This window comes from Neofelis nebulosa, chromosome 6, assembly GCF_028018385.1.
Source record: "Neofelis nebulosa isolate mNeoNeb1 chromosome 6, mNeoNeb1.pri, whole genome shotgun sequence".
Taxonomy (NCBI): Eukaryota; Metazoa; Chordata; class Mammalia; order Carnivora; family Felidae; genus Neofelis; species Neofelis nebulosa.
Genome location: NC_080787.1, coordinates 125,957,117 through 125,979,526, shown reverse-complemented (window position 1 = coordinate 125,979,526; position 22,410 = coordinate 125,957,117). Strand labels below are relative to the sequence as shown.

At 36.8% G+C, this 22,410-nt stretch overlaps 1 protein-coding gene across 10 annotated transcripts in view; it reads left to right on the top strand.

Moving 5' to 3' along the window:
• AHI1 (Abelson helper integration site 1) overlaps nt 1–22,410 on the top strand; it is a 212,238-nt gene that overhangs the window by 4,093 nt on the left and 185,735 nt on the right. For 8 of the 10 annotated variants that reach the window (XR_009263326.1, XR_009263327.1, XM_058735365.1 and 5 more), the window contains exons 2-6: nt 4,366–4,433; nt 6,180–6,304; nt 13,224–13,861; nt 14,331–14,378; nt 16,606–16,787. Coding sequence is in view for 8 of the 10 variants with exons in the window: in XM_058735365.1 (XP_058591348.1) it covers nt 4,424–4,433; nt 6,180–6,304; nt 13,224–13,861; nt 14,331–14,378; nt 16,606–16,787 (1,003 nt within the window). In the remaining 2 variants the exon portion in view is untranslated. Of the gene's footprint in view, nt 1–149; nt 229–4,365; nt 4,434–6,179; nt 6,305–13,223; nt 13,862–14,330; nt 14,379–16,605; nt 16,788–22,410 lie in introns of all 10 variants that reach the window. The other 2 variants (XM_058735364.1, XM_058735368.1) reach the window with 2 other exon arrangements.

Sequence of the window (22,410 nt, the reverse complement as noted above, 5' to 3'; positions counted from 1 at the left end):
TTCCCTTCCCTGGGCTCCCATCCCGGGCCCGCGCAGTGTGGTGTCCTGATCCAGCGTGGAGGGAATGCAATCTTTGGCTTTCCTACTCCGGATTCTGGCTTAAAAGCATTTAAGTCAGATGCGCACTAAGGATGTTTATTTCCTTTTAGGGTGTCTGTTTCCTTTTAGGGTGTCAGCTTGGTGCTGAGTCTCGAACCGGTGAAATGCCTTAATTACATCTGAGAAAAGGTGATCAGTGTGTTACGTTTATAAGAAAAGGGTCGTTTTGATATATATGTGAAAAGTACTCTTTAGAATCGCTACCAATGGTTGTGCTGCATTTCAGCATTACTGTGAGAACATCTACTCACTGGGGTATATGGCTTTCACGTTTTGAGAAAAGGATGCTAACAATTTTCTCACCTGTTGCTTTAACTATTGCTGTTACTGATTGGGCTTTCAGGAGGAAGATTGCTCGTTGTGAGAACTCTGGGAAGTTTTTAAAAAATATCTGAAAAATCCAAATACCAAACGTTTTTTAAAACCGTACTTGGTTTATTTGTTTATCTTGTTTATTTATGCAGGCTATCTTCATTTATTAGTTGAATTATGCATACAGGGTTTTTTTTTTCGATTCTTTTTTTTTTCCTGTGCTATGAAATTCAGTTAAAGGGTAAATTATTCAAGCCTCTGCTTCTTCTCCCCATGGTTTTTACACATGTATTGGCCAATAATCAGATGTTTAGAGAAAAGGAAATATGAGATGAAATGTACTGCATCTCATATATAAATAGCAAAATTTAGTATTTCTTAGCAGCTCCTATAAAGGGATTTGTGAGGGAGAAGCTTTAAAATAATGGTATATATGAGGGCCAGAGATACCATTTTAAATTTGTCCCTTAATTTTTTCCAGTGATGTTACTAATCAAATATCAGTCATTCATTCAAACACATTAATGTTTGGAGGTGATTATTTCTGTTATGTATATGCTATATTAAGTAATATTAGTGTCTATGCAACTATACATTGTACTACTGATAGTAAATAATGTGAACTTGTAATTCACTTGATGTATTTTATTTATGGCACAATTACTTTTAGTACTATAATAATAGACATAATTTTATTGAGCACCTACAATGTGTCAGCCACTGTGCTGATCACTTTGCTTTTCACTATTTCCTTTTCTCCTTACAATAAAGTAGGTGCCATTTTAATTTCCTGGGTCACAGAACGTTTTACCAAGGTGGAAATAAAGGGCTGAGGTAGAGAGGGAGGTATAAAGCTCAAAGCACTGTGGGATCACAGAGAAGTATTTAACTGCCCCTTTAGGTTAGAGAGCTCCCAGAAAAGATACCATTTGCATTTAGTGTTAAAGGATAGTTAGGAAGTTTCCTAGACAAAAGAAGAAGGTCATTTCTTAGGAGAGAGAGGTGTACATGTAATGAATGGTACAAAGGCAAGAAGGAGTTTGGTATGATTGAAGGCTTGTAAGTAGTTGCACATGGCTAGAGTTCAAAATGTGTATGGAAATGTGGCTGGAGAAAGAGAGGTTTAAAAAAAAAAAGGGCAGGGAGTCATCTTATAAGTACCCTTGAACCCCGGTGGTAAGCACTTACTATTTTTTCCAGTGGGTGATTGGAATCTAGTGAAGAGATTTAAAAAAAAATTTTGTAATGTTTATTTTTTTTTTAGAGAGAGACAGCACGAGTGCGGAAGGGGCAGAGAGAGAGGGAGACACAGAATCTGAAGCAGGCTCCAGGCTCTGAACTGTCAGCACAGATGCGGGACCGAACTCACGAACCATGAGACCATGACCTGAGCTGAAGTTGGAGGCTCCACTGAGTGAGCCAGCTAGGTGCCTCAGAATCTAGTGAAGATATTTAAACAGAAATGATGCCATCATATTTGTATTTTAGAAAATTCCTCTGCTTGCGACGTGGAGGATGACTTATTTATTTATTTTTAAAAGGATAGGGTGATGGAAACATGGAAACAATCTTAAGAAAAAAAAGTAAAAACTTTCCACAGTCTTTTTGTCTCTCAAAGCTACTGCCTCATGTCACTGCCTTTTGGGGTGGGGGAAGACAGTTGGAAGCAGAATTATAGAAATAATTATCCACACATTTCTATAGGTCTCACCTTCCATTCATTCCTCCACCTACAGCTGCCGGATTTCTGCCCATTCACAAACATTTTTGCAAACATGTGACTTCCAGACTGCAGATCCAGTGGACACTCTTCACAACCTGCTCAAATCTTCAGCCTGGCTCTCCTTGCTGGATTACTATATTCTGTTGCCTACCAAACAATCTGATTATACATACACAAACACAGATTTATATATACAGTGCTAATAGCTGTCATTTTCAAAGGGCTTGCCGTGTTCTAGGCATTGTGCTAAGTATTTTACATGCATATTCTTATTTCATTTTTACAAAAACCTTGTGAGTAATTTACAGTTATGATTCCCTTTCGAACGATTAGGAAGTTGAGGTCCAGGGGCGCCTGGGTGGCGCAGTCGGTTAAGCGTCCGACTTCAGCCAGGTCACGATCTCGCAGTCCGTGAGTTCGAGCCCCGCGTCAGGCTCTGGGCTGATGGCTCGGAGCCTGGAGCCTGTTTCCGATTCTGTGTCTCCCTCTCTCTCTGCCCCTCCCCCGTTCATGCTCTGTCTCTCTCTGTCCCAAAAATAAATAAAAAACGTTGAAAAAAAAATTTTTTAAAAAAAAGGAAGTTGAGGTCCAGAGATTAATTTACTGGCAGGTGGAACTGGGATTTGAATCTAGGGATCTGACAGTGGAGCCAGTGTTTGTAGCTGGTTAGTGCCCCAGCTCAACATGCCCCACCAAGCTCACCTGAGTGTTGTTCCGGTAGGAAATATCTGTTACAATCGTAACAGATGTTTATTAGTGCTTTTTTTTAAGGCATTGTTCTAAATCATCTAACCCTTACAACAACCTTTTGAATGTGCACCTATAGATTGATTTTACAGATGAGGAAACAAACACTTAAGGTCACAATTGTTTGTAAGACTAATCCCAAGACTTGGGTTTTAAAGTTCTCCGTTATGCTTGTACTGTATTCCAGTTAATAATACTACTAGCCTAATTGTTCTACTTGCAGAAGCACGAGAATCATCCTTTACTCTTTGTCCTACCTCTTCAGTCGTTTTTATTTTATCTTTCTGAAATGTCTAAAATACCATAAATTTTTTAAGGGAAAACAGGTTAAGCTGAATATAAGTAAGCCTTTTCTTAATGACTCAAAGTCATATATATAGTTCAGCTGTTTTCCTACGTATTGAATGACCAGGGAATATATAAATAATTAGGTTCTTATTTGCTTTATGTTTCAGTTACTGATGCACTTGCCTTTGCGTCTTCTCTTTTTTCTAACTTAGGGTAGATTGGAAAGTGGATGACCAAACTTACTAGATCTGTATCTACTAGAAAGAGTACATTCGGGCTCCCATCAGTAAAGTGTAAGAGTCTTTACTGTGTGGATTTAGTGACATCTATTTTGTCTGTGTACCAGATAGTTGTTATATTTAAGCTGCATAATTAGCTGTATGTGTGTAGTCATTGTTTCCTTTTTAGCGTTTCTTCTCAGACTTTTCTGTCCAGAATACCCTTAATATTAGAGGAACATGAATGTGGATCCCCAGGGATCTGGAGCCTCAACCAATAATTGCTGAGCCAATTCAAATTATATTTTTCTCTCTTTTTTTTTCCTTTAACAGTCTTCCACTTTATTCTTAAAAATGTATGAATATTGTGCTGTAAGGTGGAAATTAATATGTTTTGGACACATACCTCCATCTTTGGAAATGCAGGAATATGTATACTGAGTTTATCCCTGGTTTTGATATGTAATAATACACACCCAGGTTTTCATTTGAGGAGAATGATATGAATGCTTGTGCTTAACCTTCTCTATTGTTGCAACATTTTCAGTGGCGGGTACAAAAAGGTTTAAATTCATTTTCTGTTAATATGGTACCCACAGTCATACTTTACCAACATAATAATGTGTGCTCTTGGGAAAGTCCATTCTGGGGTGGAGTTTGGCTTCTTAAAAGTACATTGAAAAGCATATTTTTTACTTACAACACTTTTACTAAAAGTGCATTAATATACAAAGTATATATTTACTGCTTTCAAGATTCTTTTTAAATTTTTTGTTTCAAACATATAAATATTTTACCCAAATACGATCTAGTTTTCTTTACCTTGCATAAGATTAAAGTAAGAGAAGAGAACTTAGCTTTATTGGTATAAATCTTATGAGATAGTAGATAAATCATGACATAATCTTGTATGAAGAATGTTTTGTAATTTTTATTTGCAAATTCCGTATTACAAGTAAATTCTCGTTGTTTTGACAGGATGCTTATCGAGTCAGGGCTTTCCATTACAACTTGGTGCTCTCCATATAGCTGAGATATGCCCACTGGTAAGACTTTTATGAAATTTATATATGCAATACATGTTACTTATTTATTTATTTATAAGTTGGGATTATTTAAAGCAATTCTTTAACCAATTAATGAATAAAGTCAATGTCATTAATCAATATTATATTTAGATATAGTTTGGTTTTCAATTTCTATTTAATGTTAATACGTTTTAAGGTTAGTATGTATTCAATGGATGGCATTTTGGGACTCCACTGGACAAGGTAGATAATCATTACAACATATGGTTGGTTTTTATTTATTGTCATTAAAATGGGCATTTTACTCTAGAGAGAGTATCAGCAAACTTTTTCCTAAAGGACAAGCTAGTAAATATTTTAGGTTTATTCTCTGCCATAGCTACTCACCTCTGCCACTGAAGCATGAAAGCATCCATAAGAATTCTTGACAGAGTGGCCAGCTGTGTTTCAATAAAACTTTATGTATAAAAATAGGTGACCTACCTGCAAGCCGTAATTTGCGAATACCTGGTCTGGGGCGATCATTCATTCATTCAGCATTTATTCAGCATTAAAACATATTTATTGATTACTCTGTGCTAGATCTCATGCTAGTACTAGGGACGGTAGTTAAAAACTATGTAGTTTAGGGGCCCCTGGGTGACTCAGTCGGTTAAGTATCCGACTCTTGATTTCAGCTCAGGTCATGATCTCACAGTTCATGAGATTGAACCCTGAGTTGGGACCAACATTGGGACCAGTGTCGGGCACAGCATTGGGCTCTGCTGACCACACAGAGCCTGCTTGGGATTCTCTCTCTCCCTCTCTCTCTACCCCTCCTCAGCTCACATGTGCTCTCCCTCTCTTTCTCTCAAAATAAATAAGTATAAAAAAAGTTGCATATTATAGTAAGAAAGAGACAATACATTTACGTGTTTAGATATACAAATAATTATACAATTTCAAGCTGGATTAAGTGCTGTGAAGGAAAAGAACAGTCCGTTCTGTGAGGAACAGTGAAATTTAGATGAGGTCATCAGGAAATGTTCTTCTTTAGAGGGGACATTTAAACAGGCAGCTGCACCAGGTAGCTGAGAAGTTAGAGGAAGCTCGCACCAGGTGGAAGCAGCTTCACAAGGGAAGGCGCTTATTCTGGCGGAGGAATGAGAAGGGCAGTATGGTGAGAACATAGGGATCTAAGGGGCTGTTTCTCTTGATTTGAAGCTATTGAGGTTGACAAGCCAAGAAGTGAGAACCCTGGAGGGCACGCGAACTTACTGTGTCCTGAGTGAAGTGGGGAACTCGCACACAGAGTCCTAAAGCAAGGGAGTAACATGATCGGACTTACGTTTTAAAGGAAGAAACAACTTTCAACTTTTAGCGTTTGTCGAATTATTGACTAGGCAAGTGTTAACCATTTTCAGATAAATGATCTTTGACATAGGATTATTCTGATTTTACAGAAAACGAAGATGAAGTTTAGAGTTAAGTAACTTGGTTAAGACCACATAACTAACAGTGGTAGGTGTTACTGTGCATCATAAATAGAAAGTTAACTGAGTAAAGGAAACTTTTAGACGGAGTAACAGGTGAGGGATACAGGTGAGTGTGGTGACACCATAGCCAAAAGAAAAGTTTTTTAAGAAGAAAGGACTGGTCACTTCTTCTAAGGTAGCTAAAGAACTCAAGCAGTTGTCTAAAGACTGTGTTCTTTAACATAATAATAATGCAGATATGTGCTATAGTAATATTGTTCAGAAAATGATGAGTCTTTATCATTTGTAGTGGAGAGTGAAGCCAAACTGAAAACCAGAGTTCGCTTTGAGGAATTGCTTAAGACCCACCATGATGTTATACATGAACGAAAAAAACTGAAGAAAAAAACTGGCATATCTGGAGAAAAAATTGTAGTGAGTAATCAGTTATTTGGTAATGATGACTTATATTCTGCATGAAATTATGACTCTCATATTAAAACTCTGAGGAAATTTGGAAATTAAAAACAGTAAAGCTATGTCATGGTCAATAACGTGTGGTAAAATAAAGTTTACAGTAAAATCCACATCACTCTTGGGGTACTGAGTTCAGTCTTGAGTGCTATCCTATGAGAATAACGTAGACAGAGTGATGAGAGATTGGGCACATCAGGTGCCCACACATATTACACATTTTTAAAGAAAATGAAGATTTTTAACCCAGCATTGTGAAGGACTTAGGGAGTAATTATCTTACTTCAGCTATTCAGTAGCTTATCTAGACTTACCCAGTCTAGATAATTTGATTCTACCCAGCAGAAGCAAGAGGAATCAGTGGAACCTTAAGACCGTAATTATCCTTTTGTACTTGAGGTGCACTTTCAAATGATAGAATTTTTTTGGCAGTACGTTTGAAGAGATTAAAAATGCAGAACTCAAATAGTACTAAACAAATCATCAAATGACTGCAACCTGATTCCAGGGTATTATAAAGTGTCTGTAATAGTATCCACAATTAATGTAATAGTCACTCTTTAAACCTGTCTAGCTACTTCACTCCCACCTTTTACTCCTTTGACCATAATCTGTTTTGTGCACGAGCACACACACACACACACACACACACATAACTTCATGCATGTTCTGGTAAATTGGTATATAGTGTTTCTTTGGCAGGAGTTTTAGAAGTTATATATATAACCTGTATTTTGTAGCAAATTTTACCCTATTCTGAATTTTGTCATGTGCTCTCTTCATTCTAATATTCTCTTTGGCAGTTATCAGTATAATAGTATATATTCTCAAGTGAAGCAAAAGTAAGTACTGACATTGGCCAGAATCAGCTGCACACACATATGGGGTTCATAGTACACCTGCGTAGTACTGCACATCAGTTTAGAACTACTGACAGAATGGGGCAGGTTAGGTCTCCCGTAGTGGATGCTGCCCTTAGATAGAATGTGCTTCTTCTGGTGGTACCAGTATGTAGTTTGGTAGGGAACAGAGGCATGTGGAGGATGGAACATTGCTTATTGGGATATGCCCTTTCCTTGAGCAAGTTGGTATGTACTCAAAAAAAGCAGAAAGAACCCTGGAAACAACTGAGGATATTTTTATGGACTTAGTCAAAGTGAAACCTCATATTTTCTCTCACTATTAGAACTGGGCTTTGTGAGTATGAACCAAATGCTGTTTAGGCCTGGAATGCTCAGTTAAGTGGACAGCCAGAAAATGGGCAGAAGGTACATCCATTTACCTATGGTCCAGTTTAGATATTGGGAACACACAAGTGTGAGGTGACTAAACATGACCTACCCAGCCTCTTTTAGTTCATAGGAGGCCATTTAAAATCTCTCTCTCTCTCTCTCTCTCTCTCTTTTTTTTTTTTTTTCCAGAGATGAGTATACTAGGAAAAAATACTCAGGAAGAGATTGTTCAGCTCAAAAGAAGGGGGGATATTCCTGGAGGACTTAGAGGGAAACAAAATGTTTTTGAAATGATTTTTTTTAGGAGTAGAGGAAGAATATCTGCTTCTATTTACTAGATAGCGGTGCTTTTCTATCTTTCAAGCACTTCTAAACATTTTATGCATATCCACTCATTTTTTTTTAAATTTTTTTTTAACGTTTTATTTATTTTTGAGACAGAGAGAGACAGAGCATGAACGGGGGAGGGGCAGAGAGAGAGGGAGACACAGAATCGGAAACAGGCTCCAGGCTCTGAGCCATCGGCCCAGAGCCCGACGCGGGGCTCGAACTCACGGACCGCGAGATCGTGACCTGGCTGAAGTCGGCCGCTTAACCGACTGAGCCACCCAGGCGCCCCATGCACTCATTTTTAATACAAACAACAAAATGATGTGGTTTATCTCCATTTATAAATGAGGAAACTAGATCACAGAGGTTGAATAATTTGCCTAAATTTGCACAGTTAGTGGTAGAACCAGACAGAATTCACAGTCTTAACAGTCTGGCTGTGGAACCTCCTCTCCTAACCACAACCCAGTAGGATCTCTTTCACTAAGGTGCGAAGAGATGGGACCTCTTCACAACAAAAACAAGGAGTCTCGTGTACAGAGCAGGCTGACATGGGAAGGGAAGCTGGCTGAAATAAGAAAATGAAGCAAGGAAAAGGCTGTAATAATTTGTAATAATGGCAGATTCACCTTATTTTTCAGCAATCTGTTAGGCCCTGTGATGAGAATTTTCCAAATGCTGTTTCTGATTCTCATGTTAATCATGGAACATAGGTATTGAGGCTCTTACTTTGCACATGAGAGATTTTATAGACATGACAGATTTTATGGACATCTGAACAGAAAAACCACTCAACAAAGGTGTTAAGTGGTTTGCCAGGGCCATATAACCAAAAGTAGAATAAGTGAGACTGAAAACCACCACCTCCCATGTTCTTTCTTTAGTTGTTTTTTTTTAACTATATCTTAAGCCCAAAATAGTAGAATTGGTACCAATGAAAAATGTAGTTAGTGATGTGGAAGATAAATTTGAAGCATTCTTCCATGAGAAGAAGTGGCTAAAACACTTAAAATGAAAGAAATAAGTAGTGAGGACATATAGAACTATTGGTCCTACAAATAAACGTTCCTGGACATTTAATTTTTAAAATTTTTTATTCCAGAGAGAGAGGGAGAGCATGTGTGTGAGCGTGAACAGGAGAGAGAGGCAGAGGGTGAGAGAGAATCTTAAGCAGGCTCCATGCTAAGCATGGAGCCTGATGTGGGACTCAATCCCATGACCCTGGGATCATGACCTGAGCAGAAATCAAGAGCCAGATGCTCAACCAACTGAGCCACCCAGGCGACTCTAAACTTCCTATTTTTAAAAGTAGACTCTAAAATAGATGTTTTAAATGACAGGCATTTGACTTACAACATTGACAGATCAAAAACAATGACATAAAGTTTAAAAATAAAAATTTGCAGGGACGACTGGGTGGCTCAGTCAGTTGAGTGTCTGACTGCATGGCCTCTAACCAGATCGATTAAGAAAAAGGGAAAACACAAGTTACCAATTAGGACTATAAGAGGGTATTCACTGTAGATGTTACAGACCTGAAAAGAATAACATAATATTTCAAATAATTTTATGACAATAAATTTAGCAGTTTAGATGAAATGCATAAATTACTTCAAGGACACAGACTACCAAAGCTGACTCAAAGAGGCATAGATAACTTGTATATTGAACACCTTTAAAAAATGAAATCTGTGGTTAAAAACCTGCCCATAAAGAAAACTACCTACTTTTCTCAGGTGTCCACATTGGTAAATTTTACCAAACATTTGAGGAGAAATAATAATAATTCTGTACACACTGTTACAGACTATACAAAATGAGCAACTGTTTCTCTACTCTTTGGGCAGGCAATCATTAATTATCCTGATACACAAAGACATTACAAGAAAACTATACCAGTATCCCTTTTGAACATAGAGCAGACATACTCCATAAAATATCAGGAAACCAATCTTAAGTTATATGGAAAGGATAATACCCCATGACCAGATATAGTTTGTCTCAAGAATACATCATTAACTCAGTATTAGAAAAATCAGTCACTATAATTCATCACATTAAAAGATTAAATAAAAAACAATATGATTGTATGTATAAATGCAGTAAAAGGATTTGACGGAATTCATCACCCGTTCTGTTAACTCTTAAACAAAAAGAATAGAGAATTTCCTTAACTTGATAAGGGGAATCTATAAAAACCTATAGCTGACATCATACTTAAAAGTAAAACATTGAAGGCTTTTACCCTAAGTTTGAGCTTATGTCACCATGAGTATCCATGATTGTTCTGGTGACCCTGACCAATGCAATAATGCTATTTTAAAAGATGGCATAAAGATTGAAAAGGGAGTAAAAGTGTCTCTGTTTACAGGTGACAGAAACCTACAAAAAGTGCTACTAACCAGAACTATTAAGTGGGTTTATCAGAATATAAGGTCAAAGTTGGGGCGCCTGAGTGGCTTGGTTAAGCATCTGACTTCAGCTCAGATCATGATCTGACAGTTCATGAGTTCGAGCCCCACATCAGGCTCTGTGCTGACAGCTCAGAGCCTGGAGCCTGCTTCCAGTTCTGTGTCTCCCTCTCTCTCTGCCCCTCTCCTACTCACACTCTCTCTCTCTCAAAAATAAATACTAAAATAAATTTATCAAAAACTGTACAAGGTGTGTTATATCCTGATAACCCCCAAACTGCTAAAAACAAAGGTCAAATAGATACTCATGTTCATGCATCAGAAGAATCATTGTTGTCAAATAATAACTGACAGAATATTATTATCCACTCTCTGAAAGTTGATTTATTGATTCAATTCAATTTTATCAAAATGCCAGTAGGTGTTGTTTTTTTTTTTTAAGAATTGAAAAACTAATTTTAAAATTTACTTGTAAATTTAAGCAGTGGACTTAGAATAGCTAAAAACGATTTTTAAAAAGAAGAACAAAGTTGAAAGAATTTGACTGTCTGATTCAAAGCTCATTGTAAAGCTGTAGTAACCAAGACAACCTGTTATTGTCATAAAGATAGACATATGATTCAGTGCAACAGTATAGAGTCTAGAAGTAGACCCAAATGTGTATGGTTAATTGATTCTTGACAAAATTGCCAAGGTGTGCCAGAATTGCCAAGGAGTGAGAAAGATAACCTTTTCAAAAACTGGTGCTGGAACATATCTCCATATACAGTGTTATAAACTATGATCATATCATGTTCAGAAATTAAATAGAAGTGGAGCAAAGACCTAAGCATAAGAGCTAAAATTACATATGTTCTAGAAGAAACAGGATAAAACCATTGTAACCTTGAGTTATGAGTAGATTTTCTCAGCATACAAAAGCATGAACATAAAAGAAAAAAATATGAATCGGGTTTGTGAAAATTCAAGACATTGCTAAGAAAATGAAAACATATGCTATAGATGGAGAAAAGTATTTTCAACATACTGATAAATTATGTGTAGAACATTTCAAAACTCTTAGAACTCAATGATTTGAAAATAACCCAATGAAAATGGGCAAAAAAATTTTAACACTTAATTAAAGAAGAGATCACGTGTAAAGATTTTCAATACCATTGCTAATTAGGGAAATACAATTTAAAACAGTAATGATAGGGTACTCTGCTGACAGTGCAGAGCCTGCTTGGGATTCTCTCTTTCCCTCTCTCCTTGCCCCTCCCCTGCTTGCGCACTCTCTGTCAAAAAACAAACAAACAAAAAACTTAAAATGTAAAACAATACTGAAATTCCATTACACACATATTTAAATAGCTAAAAAACAAAAATTGACAACGGTAAATGCTGATAAGGCCATTATGGAAATGGAACTCTTATGCATTTGAAACTACAAAATGTTACAGCCACTTTGGGAAGCAGTTTGGCAAGTTATTTAAGAAGTTAAACATCTAGGGGTGGCTGGGTGGCTCAGTTGGTTAAGCATCTGACTTTGGATCAGGTCATAATCTCACGGTTCATGAGATCAAGCCCCGAGTAGGGCTCTGTGCTTGTCAGAGCCTGGAGACTGCTTCGAATTCTGTGTCTCCCTCTCTCTCTGCCCCTCCCCCCTCAAAAATAAACATTAAAAAAAAAAAAGTTAAACATCTACTTACTCTATAGCACAGTAATTCTTGGGTGCTTATACAAGAGAAACAAAAAACATGTAACAGTGCAAAACTGGAAATCACTCAAATGTTCATTAATTAGTATATAGAGAAACAAAATATAGTATAGATCCATGCAATGAAACTGCTGAGCAGTTAAAGGAATAAACTACTACAAATGCAACAACATGAATGAATTGCAAAGCTTTATGCTGAGTGAAGGAAACCAGTCACAAAAAGCTATATACTGTAAGATTCCATGTATGTATGGTGACAATTGTACCTACCTGAAGCATGCTGCATGTCCCTCTCTCTGTTCACCTGCTTGTCCTCTGGGTGAAAGTCACCATCTAACACAAATGGAGGTGGGGGACAGAGCTGTCCTTCCCAGCTCCTCAGTTGGTCATCCTCAGGTTTAATCCCCTCCTTCTGCTGATGTTACTTGATTCAGGGCTTATGTGGCTTCTCCAGAATCACCCTTCCACGGAGAAGTCTTTTCCTGCCGGTTGTGGTTTTTGTCTGCTAATTTCCTCAAAGATCTAATCCTTTCTATTTTTTATCCTTGGGAAATTTCTCAGAATATTTATTCTATTACTAGTAACATTTCTTTTTGATTTCTAGCCCTTTTCTAGTAAAAATATCTCTTATTTTAAGTAATTTTAATTAGAAAGATATATAGGCATGTATTTAGTCTGTCATTTGATTTAACTTGATAATATTTAATATTTAGCAGGATTTTCAGTGATGTATTTGAATCAGTTGTAGGGTGATTCTAGAGCTATAGACTTCTGACTTTAGAATGTAATTATGAAGCAAGATAAATGACCTGTGTTTTCTGTAGGGGGAATCTGAATTGCTTTAACTCTGTGCCTCTTTTAGCAATTTCTCAAATACTTTATAATTAAAGTATGCATCATTCTGCCAAAGAGAAAAAAAACATTTGAGGTTTGAGCAATTTATTCACTTCTGAAAAGTCATTAACTACTTTTTCTCCCTGTTAATTACCTCATTTATCTGAAGTTACTCTCAGAAATTACTAATTGAATGCTGAGAGAATAAACTAGGATAGTGCTAATGAGATGGTCTAGAATGGTATCAGTGTGTCCAAGTGAAAAATGAAATAACTTTCCCAAGATTACACATTGAACAACGATCATTGTGCTTTCTCTTTACATAACTGAACTGTGGTCGGCTGAAACTTTGTTATTGTGTCTTCTTTTCCCAGCTTGACGCTGTTAGAAGCAATCTTCAGAAAAGTAAAGAAACTAAAAGTGACGATGTAAGTGCCAGTAACACTAATAACCCAGAGAAGATCATGCCAGTCCCTAAAAACAAACTACGGAATCTCCAGTCAGCCCCTGAAAATCCAGATGATGTCAGTGCGGAGGAAGACAAGCAAGGAAAGGCGAGTAAAAAGGTAAAAACAGCACTCCAGGTGACTGCACAAGGAATGGAACCGGCAACTCCCAGGAAGAAGGTGGATTCTGTGCATCGGAAAGCACAAACCAGGTCACAGCCAGGTGTTGCTCGTCAGAAAAGCGAGAAGGCAGATGAAAGAGAAAATAAGAATTTAGATGAGGAAGAAGAGCTGATGCAGGCATACCAACTTCAAGTAGCTGAAGAAATGGCAAAGGAGATTAAGAAGAAAATAAGAAAGAAACTCAAAGAGCAGTTGACTTACTTTCCTTCAGATACTTCACTGCATGATGGCAAATTGCACAGTGAGAGAAAAGATACTTCATTACATGCTGGCAAATTGAACAGTGAGAAAAAAGATACCTCATTGCATGATGGCAAATTGAACAGTGAAAAAAAAGTAAAGAAAAAGAAGAAAGTTCCAATCTCATCTAAAGCTGAGTCAAGGTACTTTGCATTGATAAATATGAAAGGTCCTCTTTAAAAAGCAGTAGTGTTCTCAGCTTTTGAGTAATATCTGCAGTTATACTAAGGAAATTCTTAACCTTTCATGTGAACCCGTTGCCAGTACAATAATAACAGTTATGCTTTCCATAGCACCTTAGTATATGCTCAGTGCTTTATAAGAATTAACTCATTTATTCCTTGTGACAACCCTATGAGAAATAGTAATACTATCATCCTGTTTTGCAGATGAGGAAACTTGAAAGGGTGAAGTCACAGAACCAGTAGGAAGTTTAGCCAAAACCTTACCAGTCTTGTTCTGGAGTCTCTGACCCTTAACTACTTATCTATATCAGCTTATTTAATAACAGAAACCCAACTTCTCCCTCATTTTTGAGTTATGAATGCCTGTTCAGATATATGAATGTAGTGGTTTTTTCATTATCATACAAGTAACATTTGCTTATTGTAGAGCATACCGACATAAAGAAGAAGCTAAAAGTAATCCAGCTATCCAGAGGTAATCATTATAAGAAATTTTGTATTCTAGTTTTTTTTCCTATATATGATACTTACACATATGTGTTTGCATGTACAATGTGAGTTTCTGTGATCATACTTGTATTCTTATGTCTCTCTTTGGGGAAAACAAGATAAAAAATGTCTTTTAACTATTACCTTCATTTTCTATAATCCACATTTACATAATCAACTTGAGGTGAGAACATTCTATATTTGATTATTCCCTGGCATTCAGGGACAGTTTGCCTTAGTGTCCTCACCTAAACATAATTCCCCTCCTACCAAAAGCTAGACAACCAGTGGTAACAAAGGGAAGGCAAATAGATTTGCTACATGAACACGTTACTATATGTATTGGTTATCTGTTGCTACATTAAAAAGCTACTCTAGGGGCTCCTGGGTGGCTCAGTCGGTTAAGCGTTCGACTTAGGCTCAGGTCATGATCTCATGGCTCAATAGTTTAAGCCCCGCTTCGGGCTCTGTGTTGACAGCTCAGAGCCTGGAGCCTGCCTTGGATATTCTCTCTCTCTCTCTCTCTCTCTCTCTCTCTTTCTCTCTCTCTGCCCCTCCCCCGCTCATGCTTGTGTGTGCTCTCTCTCTCTCTCTCTCAAGGATAAACATTTAAAAAATTAAAAGAAAAAGCTACTCTAGAAGTTAGCAAAACAGCACTTATTGTCTCAAGTTTCTTTGGATCAAGAACCTGAGCCTCGCTTGACTGGGTGCCTCTGACTCAGGGTCTCTCATAGGCCGCAATTAGGACGTCAGCTGGGGCTACACTCATCTTAACGCTTGGCTGGGGGAACATGTGCCAGGTGACATCGTTGTTGGAAGGCTTGCGATATCTGTTTTTAAGTTTACTCATGTGGTGCTTGGCAGGTCTCAGGTCCTGACTGACTTTTGGCCGGAGATATCAGTTCCTTGCCACATGGACCTCTCCATATGAGCTACTTGGAAAGGGAGATGGAGAGAAGTCATAGTCTTTGTGAAACCTGATTATGGTGTGGAAGTGACATCTATTACTTTTGTCCTATTTCGTCTATTAGAAGTGGGTCACTAGATTCAGCCCACAGTCAAGGGAAGGGGATTAGACAAAGATACTAATGGCAAGAGGTGAGGATCGAGAGCCAACTTAGAGCCTACCTGCCACAGTATACCACAAACCTTTCTTACAACTACCATGTCTGTTATGAACTGGTAAGCCATACTCACTATTAAATATTAGTTCATGAATTTTAAATAAAACCATGGGTTACATGACTGGCATGCAAAAGATAGCTCTCTTTAAATAAAAATACATGTATTTGGTGATGTGATAAAATGGCATGGCCTTCTGGAGTGATAGGCAGTTTTGAAATATTTTCCTAATCTTTTTATTTCTCAACGTGCTTTTTAAAAATATGACTATATATATTGAAGTCAGTTTTTTATTACTTAGATGCAGATTTTTTACTTGATAAATTACAGACTTTAATAGGCCGGTTTTTCTCCACAACTCAGTATGCTTTTAGGCTGCTACCCCTTACCATTTATTAGTTCATGTGATGCAGAACTTTAAAATTATTAATTTTAATAATAGCCTTCTGAAAATGTAGTGGCACACCAGCCACTGGAAAACACAAGCAATTAATCATTACCTAGAAGTCAAAAGTTGGGTATTTGAAGCCTCTTGAAAGCAGAACAAACTTAAAACATTTTTTTTTTGTTTTTAAATAATTTAAAAATTCCTTCATTAGTCGTTTACTTGGCAACAGGGTAAGGATCCTTTCAACAGTCAGTGGAAAAACAGAGCCCCTTGTCGGGCTCTGTGCTGACAGCTCGGAGCCTGGATCCCGCTTCGGATTCTGTGTCTCCCTCTCTCTCTGCCCCTCCACTACTCATACTTTGTCTCTCCTTCTCAAAAATAAACATTTTAAAAATTAAAAAAAAAAAAGAAAGATCTATTGCTCATAAGCATACAAATTCATTTTTTTTCTGGGAGTTTACAGCATAAGTTTAATTTGGCTCATGGGTATGTAACTCATTACCAAATATGAAATATTACCCATTGATACCTAATTTGACAGTTCACCATTTTAGTGCATAATAAAATATATGTATCCCCTTAGCAGGAAATAATACTGATTTTAGGATTATCCTTGACTCTGTTCATTGTTCACTTTGCTGCACCATTAAGAAGAAAGTGAAGAATGCATTTGTAACAGCTTGTACTTGGGTTGTATTTGCAGTACATTAACCATCTCTGATGACACAGTTGAAGGTGAACAAAAGAAGAAATCTCCAGTTAGAACAGTTACTTCAGATTCTCATCAAGATGGTAAAATAAGCTCAATAGAAGAAAATGGAGAAGACAGCATGCAAGAGGACACAAAATCCAAACCAAAAAAAAAGAAAAAGAAGGCCAGATCAGGTTTGTTATCCAAATTAAGTGAAAAAATGTGTGCCTTGATAAAAAGAATTTGATTCTAAAACTTTGAGTCCTTAAAACTAAAGAATATCTGGTTCCAAAGACTATAATTGAAAAAAATCCAATATAACATACAGTCGACCCTTGAACAACATGGGTTTGAACTGTGCAGGCTCATTTAAACAGATTTTTTTCGATAAATAAGTACAGTACTGTAAATGTGTTTTCTTTTCCTTGTGATTTCCTTGTAACATTTTCTTTTCTCTGTCTTTATTGTAATAAGAGTGTATATATTCTTGCCAAATATGTGCCACATGTGAAATACGTGTTAATCGACTATTTATGTTATCATTAAGGCTTCTGGTCACCAATAGGCCATTAGTAAAGTTTTGGGGGGGTCAGAGGTTAAACACAGGTTTGCAACTGCACAAGAGGTTGGCGCCCCAACCCTGGCATTGTTCAAGAGGTAACTGTATTTGGCACTTGTTCTTGGGTTCATCTATATTAAAACATTGATTTATTTGTAACTGTGGGTCTCTGTGATGAGTTAATATTACTTGAGTCACCTCTAATTCTTAATTGAACCCTAGAATGATATTAACTTTGTAGTTCACTTTTGTGGCACAGAAGATTTCTTCTTTATACCATTGAGTTTTAGAACCCCTAAATAATTAAGACTCGTAGTTAAGAGCTATAAATGGTCACAGCCAATAAACATTTCAGATGTTAAGGCTGTATCCCTCTGTCAAACATTGTTGTCTTCCCATGTCCTCAGCCTAATTCAGCTTCTGTTCTTTCTTCCCACTTTTCCTTTCCCCCCCACTTACTTTCTATTTTTCTCTTTACTCATTTCTTTCCTCTTATTTTTCTTTACTTGTTACTGCCTTTTTCCTACCTCTTATTTTTTTTTCCTTTTCAATTTCCATTTTATTGGCCAAAAAATGGGACCAAAATAGGCAATTTTTAAAAAATTTAATGTTTATTTTAGAGAGAGAGAGAGCAGGGGAACAGAGAGGGGACAGGGGATCTGAAGTGGGCTCTGCACTGACAGCAGGGAGCCCAACGTTGGGCTTCCTCTCAAGAACTGTGAGATCATGAAGATCTGAGCCCAAGTGTACGCTCAACCTACTGAGCCACCCAAGTGCCCTCCAGAATAGGCAACTTTAGAATTTATGGTAGTTATTCATTGGGTATGCAATTGATGATGCTTTGTGGTTCCCGTTACTACATTTTTAAAATGTTTGTTGCAGTGTGGTATACATATAGAAAAGTGTGCAGGTGTCGGGGACACTACTTAGTGAATTTTCACCAACTGAATGTGCCTATAAAATCATCATCCAAATCAAGAAACAACATCATTAGCACCCAGAAATCCCTTAAATACCCCTCCCGTTCATTGCCCTTCAGGAGTACACATCATCTTGACATGTAACACAGTTTATTTTTGTCAATTTTTCTACTTTAAATAGAATCAGAAATACTGTGCTCTTTGTGTCTGGCTTCTTTCACTCAAAATTATTTTTGTGAGATTTATACTGTTGTTGTCCGTAGTGGAGCTTCTTCATTATCAGTTCTGCTTTTGCACCGTATATGTATCCACTGTGTGAATGTACCACAGTAATTTACCTGTTGTACTGATGGACATTTGAGTTGTTTCTAGTTTTAGGTGAGTACAGATAAAGCTATAATATTCTAGTCACATCTTCTGTCTGGGGAGCATAGATGCACATTTTTCTTGGCCATCTTCTTAGGAGAGAGTCACTGTGTCATAGACTGTGTATATTTTTCACTTTAGTAAATATTTGCCATTTTCCAGAGCTGGTTTAGTATTGATGATACTAGCAATATTTGAGAGCTCCCAGTGCTTCACATCTTCACTAACATAGTGTCAGTATTTTAAAATTGTAGGCATTCTTAATATATAGTGATATTTCGTTTTTGCTTTAAACTTTTGTAACTAGTGAAGTTGAACAACTTCTTCATGTTTATTGTCTACTTGGATTTATTTGTGAATTTGTTGAAGTCTTCTATGTGTGTTTTTTAAGAAATGGAATTGTCTGCCTTCTCTAATGTGAGAATATTTCATATAGCTAGATGACAGTCTTTTCTCAGATAGGAACACGTACGTACATACACACGTGCATAGTGCAGCTATCTTCCCACTCTGACTTTTACTCTTCTATTACCGGTATTTTTTGAAAAGCAGAATTTGAAAATTTGATATAGCCCTATTTATCCACTTTGTTCCTTTGATGGCAAGTGCTTTCTGAGATTTGAGAAATATTTCCCAAGTCCTGAAGATGTTTTTGTATACATTATTTTCTGAAAGTTTTTTGTTTGCTTTTCGCATGTAGCTCTACAGTTCATCTGGAATTAATTTATTCTTGTGTACGGTGAGAGGTAGTGGTTAAGACCCGTTTTTTTCCCGTGTGAATGTATAATTGACCTAGTACCATTTATGGAAGAGAGCATTTTTTCCCCCTGTATTGCAGTGTCACCTTTATCATCAATAACATGACTATGTGAATGGATCAGTTTCCATTCTGTTACATTAGACTGTTTGTACCAATACAACTATGACTTAATTACTGTACCTTTATGATAGATCTTGCTGTTTAGTTGTGTAATTACTCCAGTAGTTTTTTCTTCTTCAGCATTACCTGGGCTATTCTTGGCCCTTTGAATCCGGATGAATTTTAGAAGCAGCTTCTCAATTCTCCCTCTTTTTTCCCCCCACACCCACCATTATTTTGATCAGAATTGAAAGATATTTATAGTTTAACAACTTTCTAGATCGATTTGACATCTTTACCAAGTATTAATTCTTGCCACTTATGAAATTGGTATGCCCCTCCATTTATTTACATCTCCAGTTTATCTTGGTAATATTGTAAGTTTCGGGAGAGTCTGTCTTTAGATTTATTCCTAGGTATTTGATGTTTCTTAATGCTGTCATAAATGACATTGTTTTTTAAATTTTTTCTGTTTGCTGCTGGTTGTGTGTGTGTGTGTGTGTGTGTGCATGTATACATGCTTCTAAATCTATGTAGATAGAAATAGAATTGATTTTTTAAAAATTAGCATTGTATCCAGTGTTTCTGCTAAATTAATTTAATTACTTCTACGACTGTATCCATAGCTTATTTTGAATTTTCTACATACACAGTCAATATCTTCTGTTAATAATGATTATTTCATTGCACTTTTTTTAGTCCTTGTATCTTACTCCTTTTTCTTGCCTTGATACGCTGGCTAGGACTTCCATTATAGTGTTAAATAGTAAGTGAAAATACCAGGTACCCTTTTCTTGTTTATCAGCCTTGGGGAAAAGCTTCCGTTAATTAATTCACCACTGAGTGTGGTGTTTGCTGTAGGTTTCTTTGTAAATACCCTGTATCAAGTTTATGAGTTATCTTCTATTCTAATTGGCTAATAGTTTTTTAAAATCATGAATAGATAGGGGCGCTTGGGTGGCTCAGTTGGTTAAGCGTCCAACTTCGGCTCAGGTCATGATCTCGCGGTCCGTGAGTTCGAGCCCCGCGTTGGGCTCTGCTGACAGCTCAGAGCCTGGAGCCTGTTTTGGATTCTGTGTCTCCCTCTCTCTCTGACCCTCCCCAGTTCATGCTCTGTCTCTGTCTGTCTCAAAAATAAATAAACGTTTAAAAAAAATTTAAATCATGAATAGATACTGAATTTTATCAGGTGCTTTTTCTGTATCTCTCAACTTGATCATATAAATTTTCACCATTTTTTTCTATTAATGTGATTAATTGTTATTTGAATATTAAGTCATCTATGTGTTCCTGGAAGAGGTCCTCTTTCTCTACTTTTTAATCTGTTACTGGATTTGAATAACTGATACTTTGTTTAGGATTTTTGTATCTGGGGTCCTGAGAGAGAATGGTTTGTACTTTTCCTTTCTTGAAATACTGAGAGTTTTTGATACCAAGGTTTTGGTGATCTCAAAAATAGTTGGGAAATGTTTCATCTTTTTCACTTCTCTAGAAATATTTGTATTAATTGGTGTTTTTCCTTCCATAAATGTGTGGAGAATTTACTAATGAAGTCTTTTTGGTCAAGTTTTCTTTGTGGGAAGAATTTTACATCTGATGTAGTTTCTTTAATAAATATCACTCTTCATATTTTCTATTTCTTCTGTCAGGTTTGAGAGACTGTATTTCTTGAGAATTTTGTCTATTTAATCCAAATTTTCAAATTTTCTATGTCTACAGCGTCTGAAAGGGTGTCCCTTGATCTTGGTAATTCATTTTCTTGTGATATCTTAATAAGTCTCAGGATTTTCAAAGAATCACCCTTTAGCTTTGAATTTTATCTGTCATACATTTGTGTACTATTTTGATTATTTTATTTATATTAGTTTTTTCATTCTGCTTTTATTTGCTATTTATTTCTAGCTTTGTAAGATAGATTTTAATAAGATTTCAGTCTTTATGTGTATTTAAGACCTTAACTTTTCATCGAAGTATTACTTTAGTTGTATCCCACAAGTTTTTGATGTATCTTCATTATCATTCAATAAAGACATTTTCTGATTTCCTTTTTAATTTCTCTTTCGATCGCCAGTTTTAGAAGTATATTGTCTAAGTCTCAGGCAGCAGGTTATCTTCTAGTTATCTTGTTTTCGTTTCTATCTGCCATTGTTTTCAGAGGACAAACTGAGTGATTTCAATCTTTTGAACTTATTGAGGCTTTCTTTATGACCAGCTTATAGTCAATTTGATAGATATTCCATGTGCACTTGAAAAGAATGTGAATTCTGATGCCATGGGGCGCAGTGTTCTATGTATGTCAGTTAGATTGGGCTTATTGTGTCCAGCTCATTTTCCTGATTTTTTTTGTCCTGCTTATTCTATCATTTGTTAAGTGTTAAAATTCACACTGTAATTTTGGGTTTTTCTGTTTCTTTTTATTTCTGTTTTTCTTTATATTTTTTGAAATTATGTTATTGAATTTATGTATGTTTAGTGTCATTATATCTTCCTGTCAGATTGATACTTGCACGTTGTCTTAATCGTTGAGGCTGCTGTAACGAAATATCATAGACTGGATGGCTTAAACAATGAAGTTATGTGCACATTTCTGGAGGCTGGGAAGTTCAAGATCAAGGCACCCACAAATTTGGTGTCTGGTGAGGACCCACTTCCTGGTTGTAGACTTTCATAAGGGCACTAATCCCATCCATGAGGGCTCCATGCTCATGACCTAATCACCTTCCAAACACTCCAGCTCTTAGTACTGTCACATTGGAAGTTAGGATTTCAACATATGAATCTTGTGGGGACAGAACCATTCAGTCTATAAGAGCAATCATTATACAGTATCTTTTTTTATCTCTAATAATTTTTTTTGCCTCAAAATCTACTTGTGTTTGAGTTTACATCATACAATTTTGCCCATCATCATTTCTCCATCATTACCCACAATACACTGCCAGGTGGTGCCAACTTGGTGAGGAAGGGGTAGCCTTCAGACCTATGCTTGGCCCATGGTCCCCAGGTCTAGATAGAGCTTGCCATTACTCTATTTCTCCTCCATGCCACCTCCTAGGTGTCCCACCTGTGCCTACTTTGCACCCCCCCCCCTTTGCTGGGGCCATAGTGTCTCT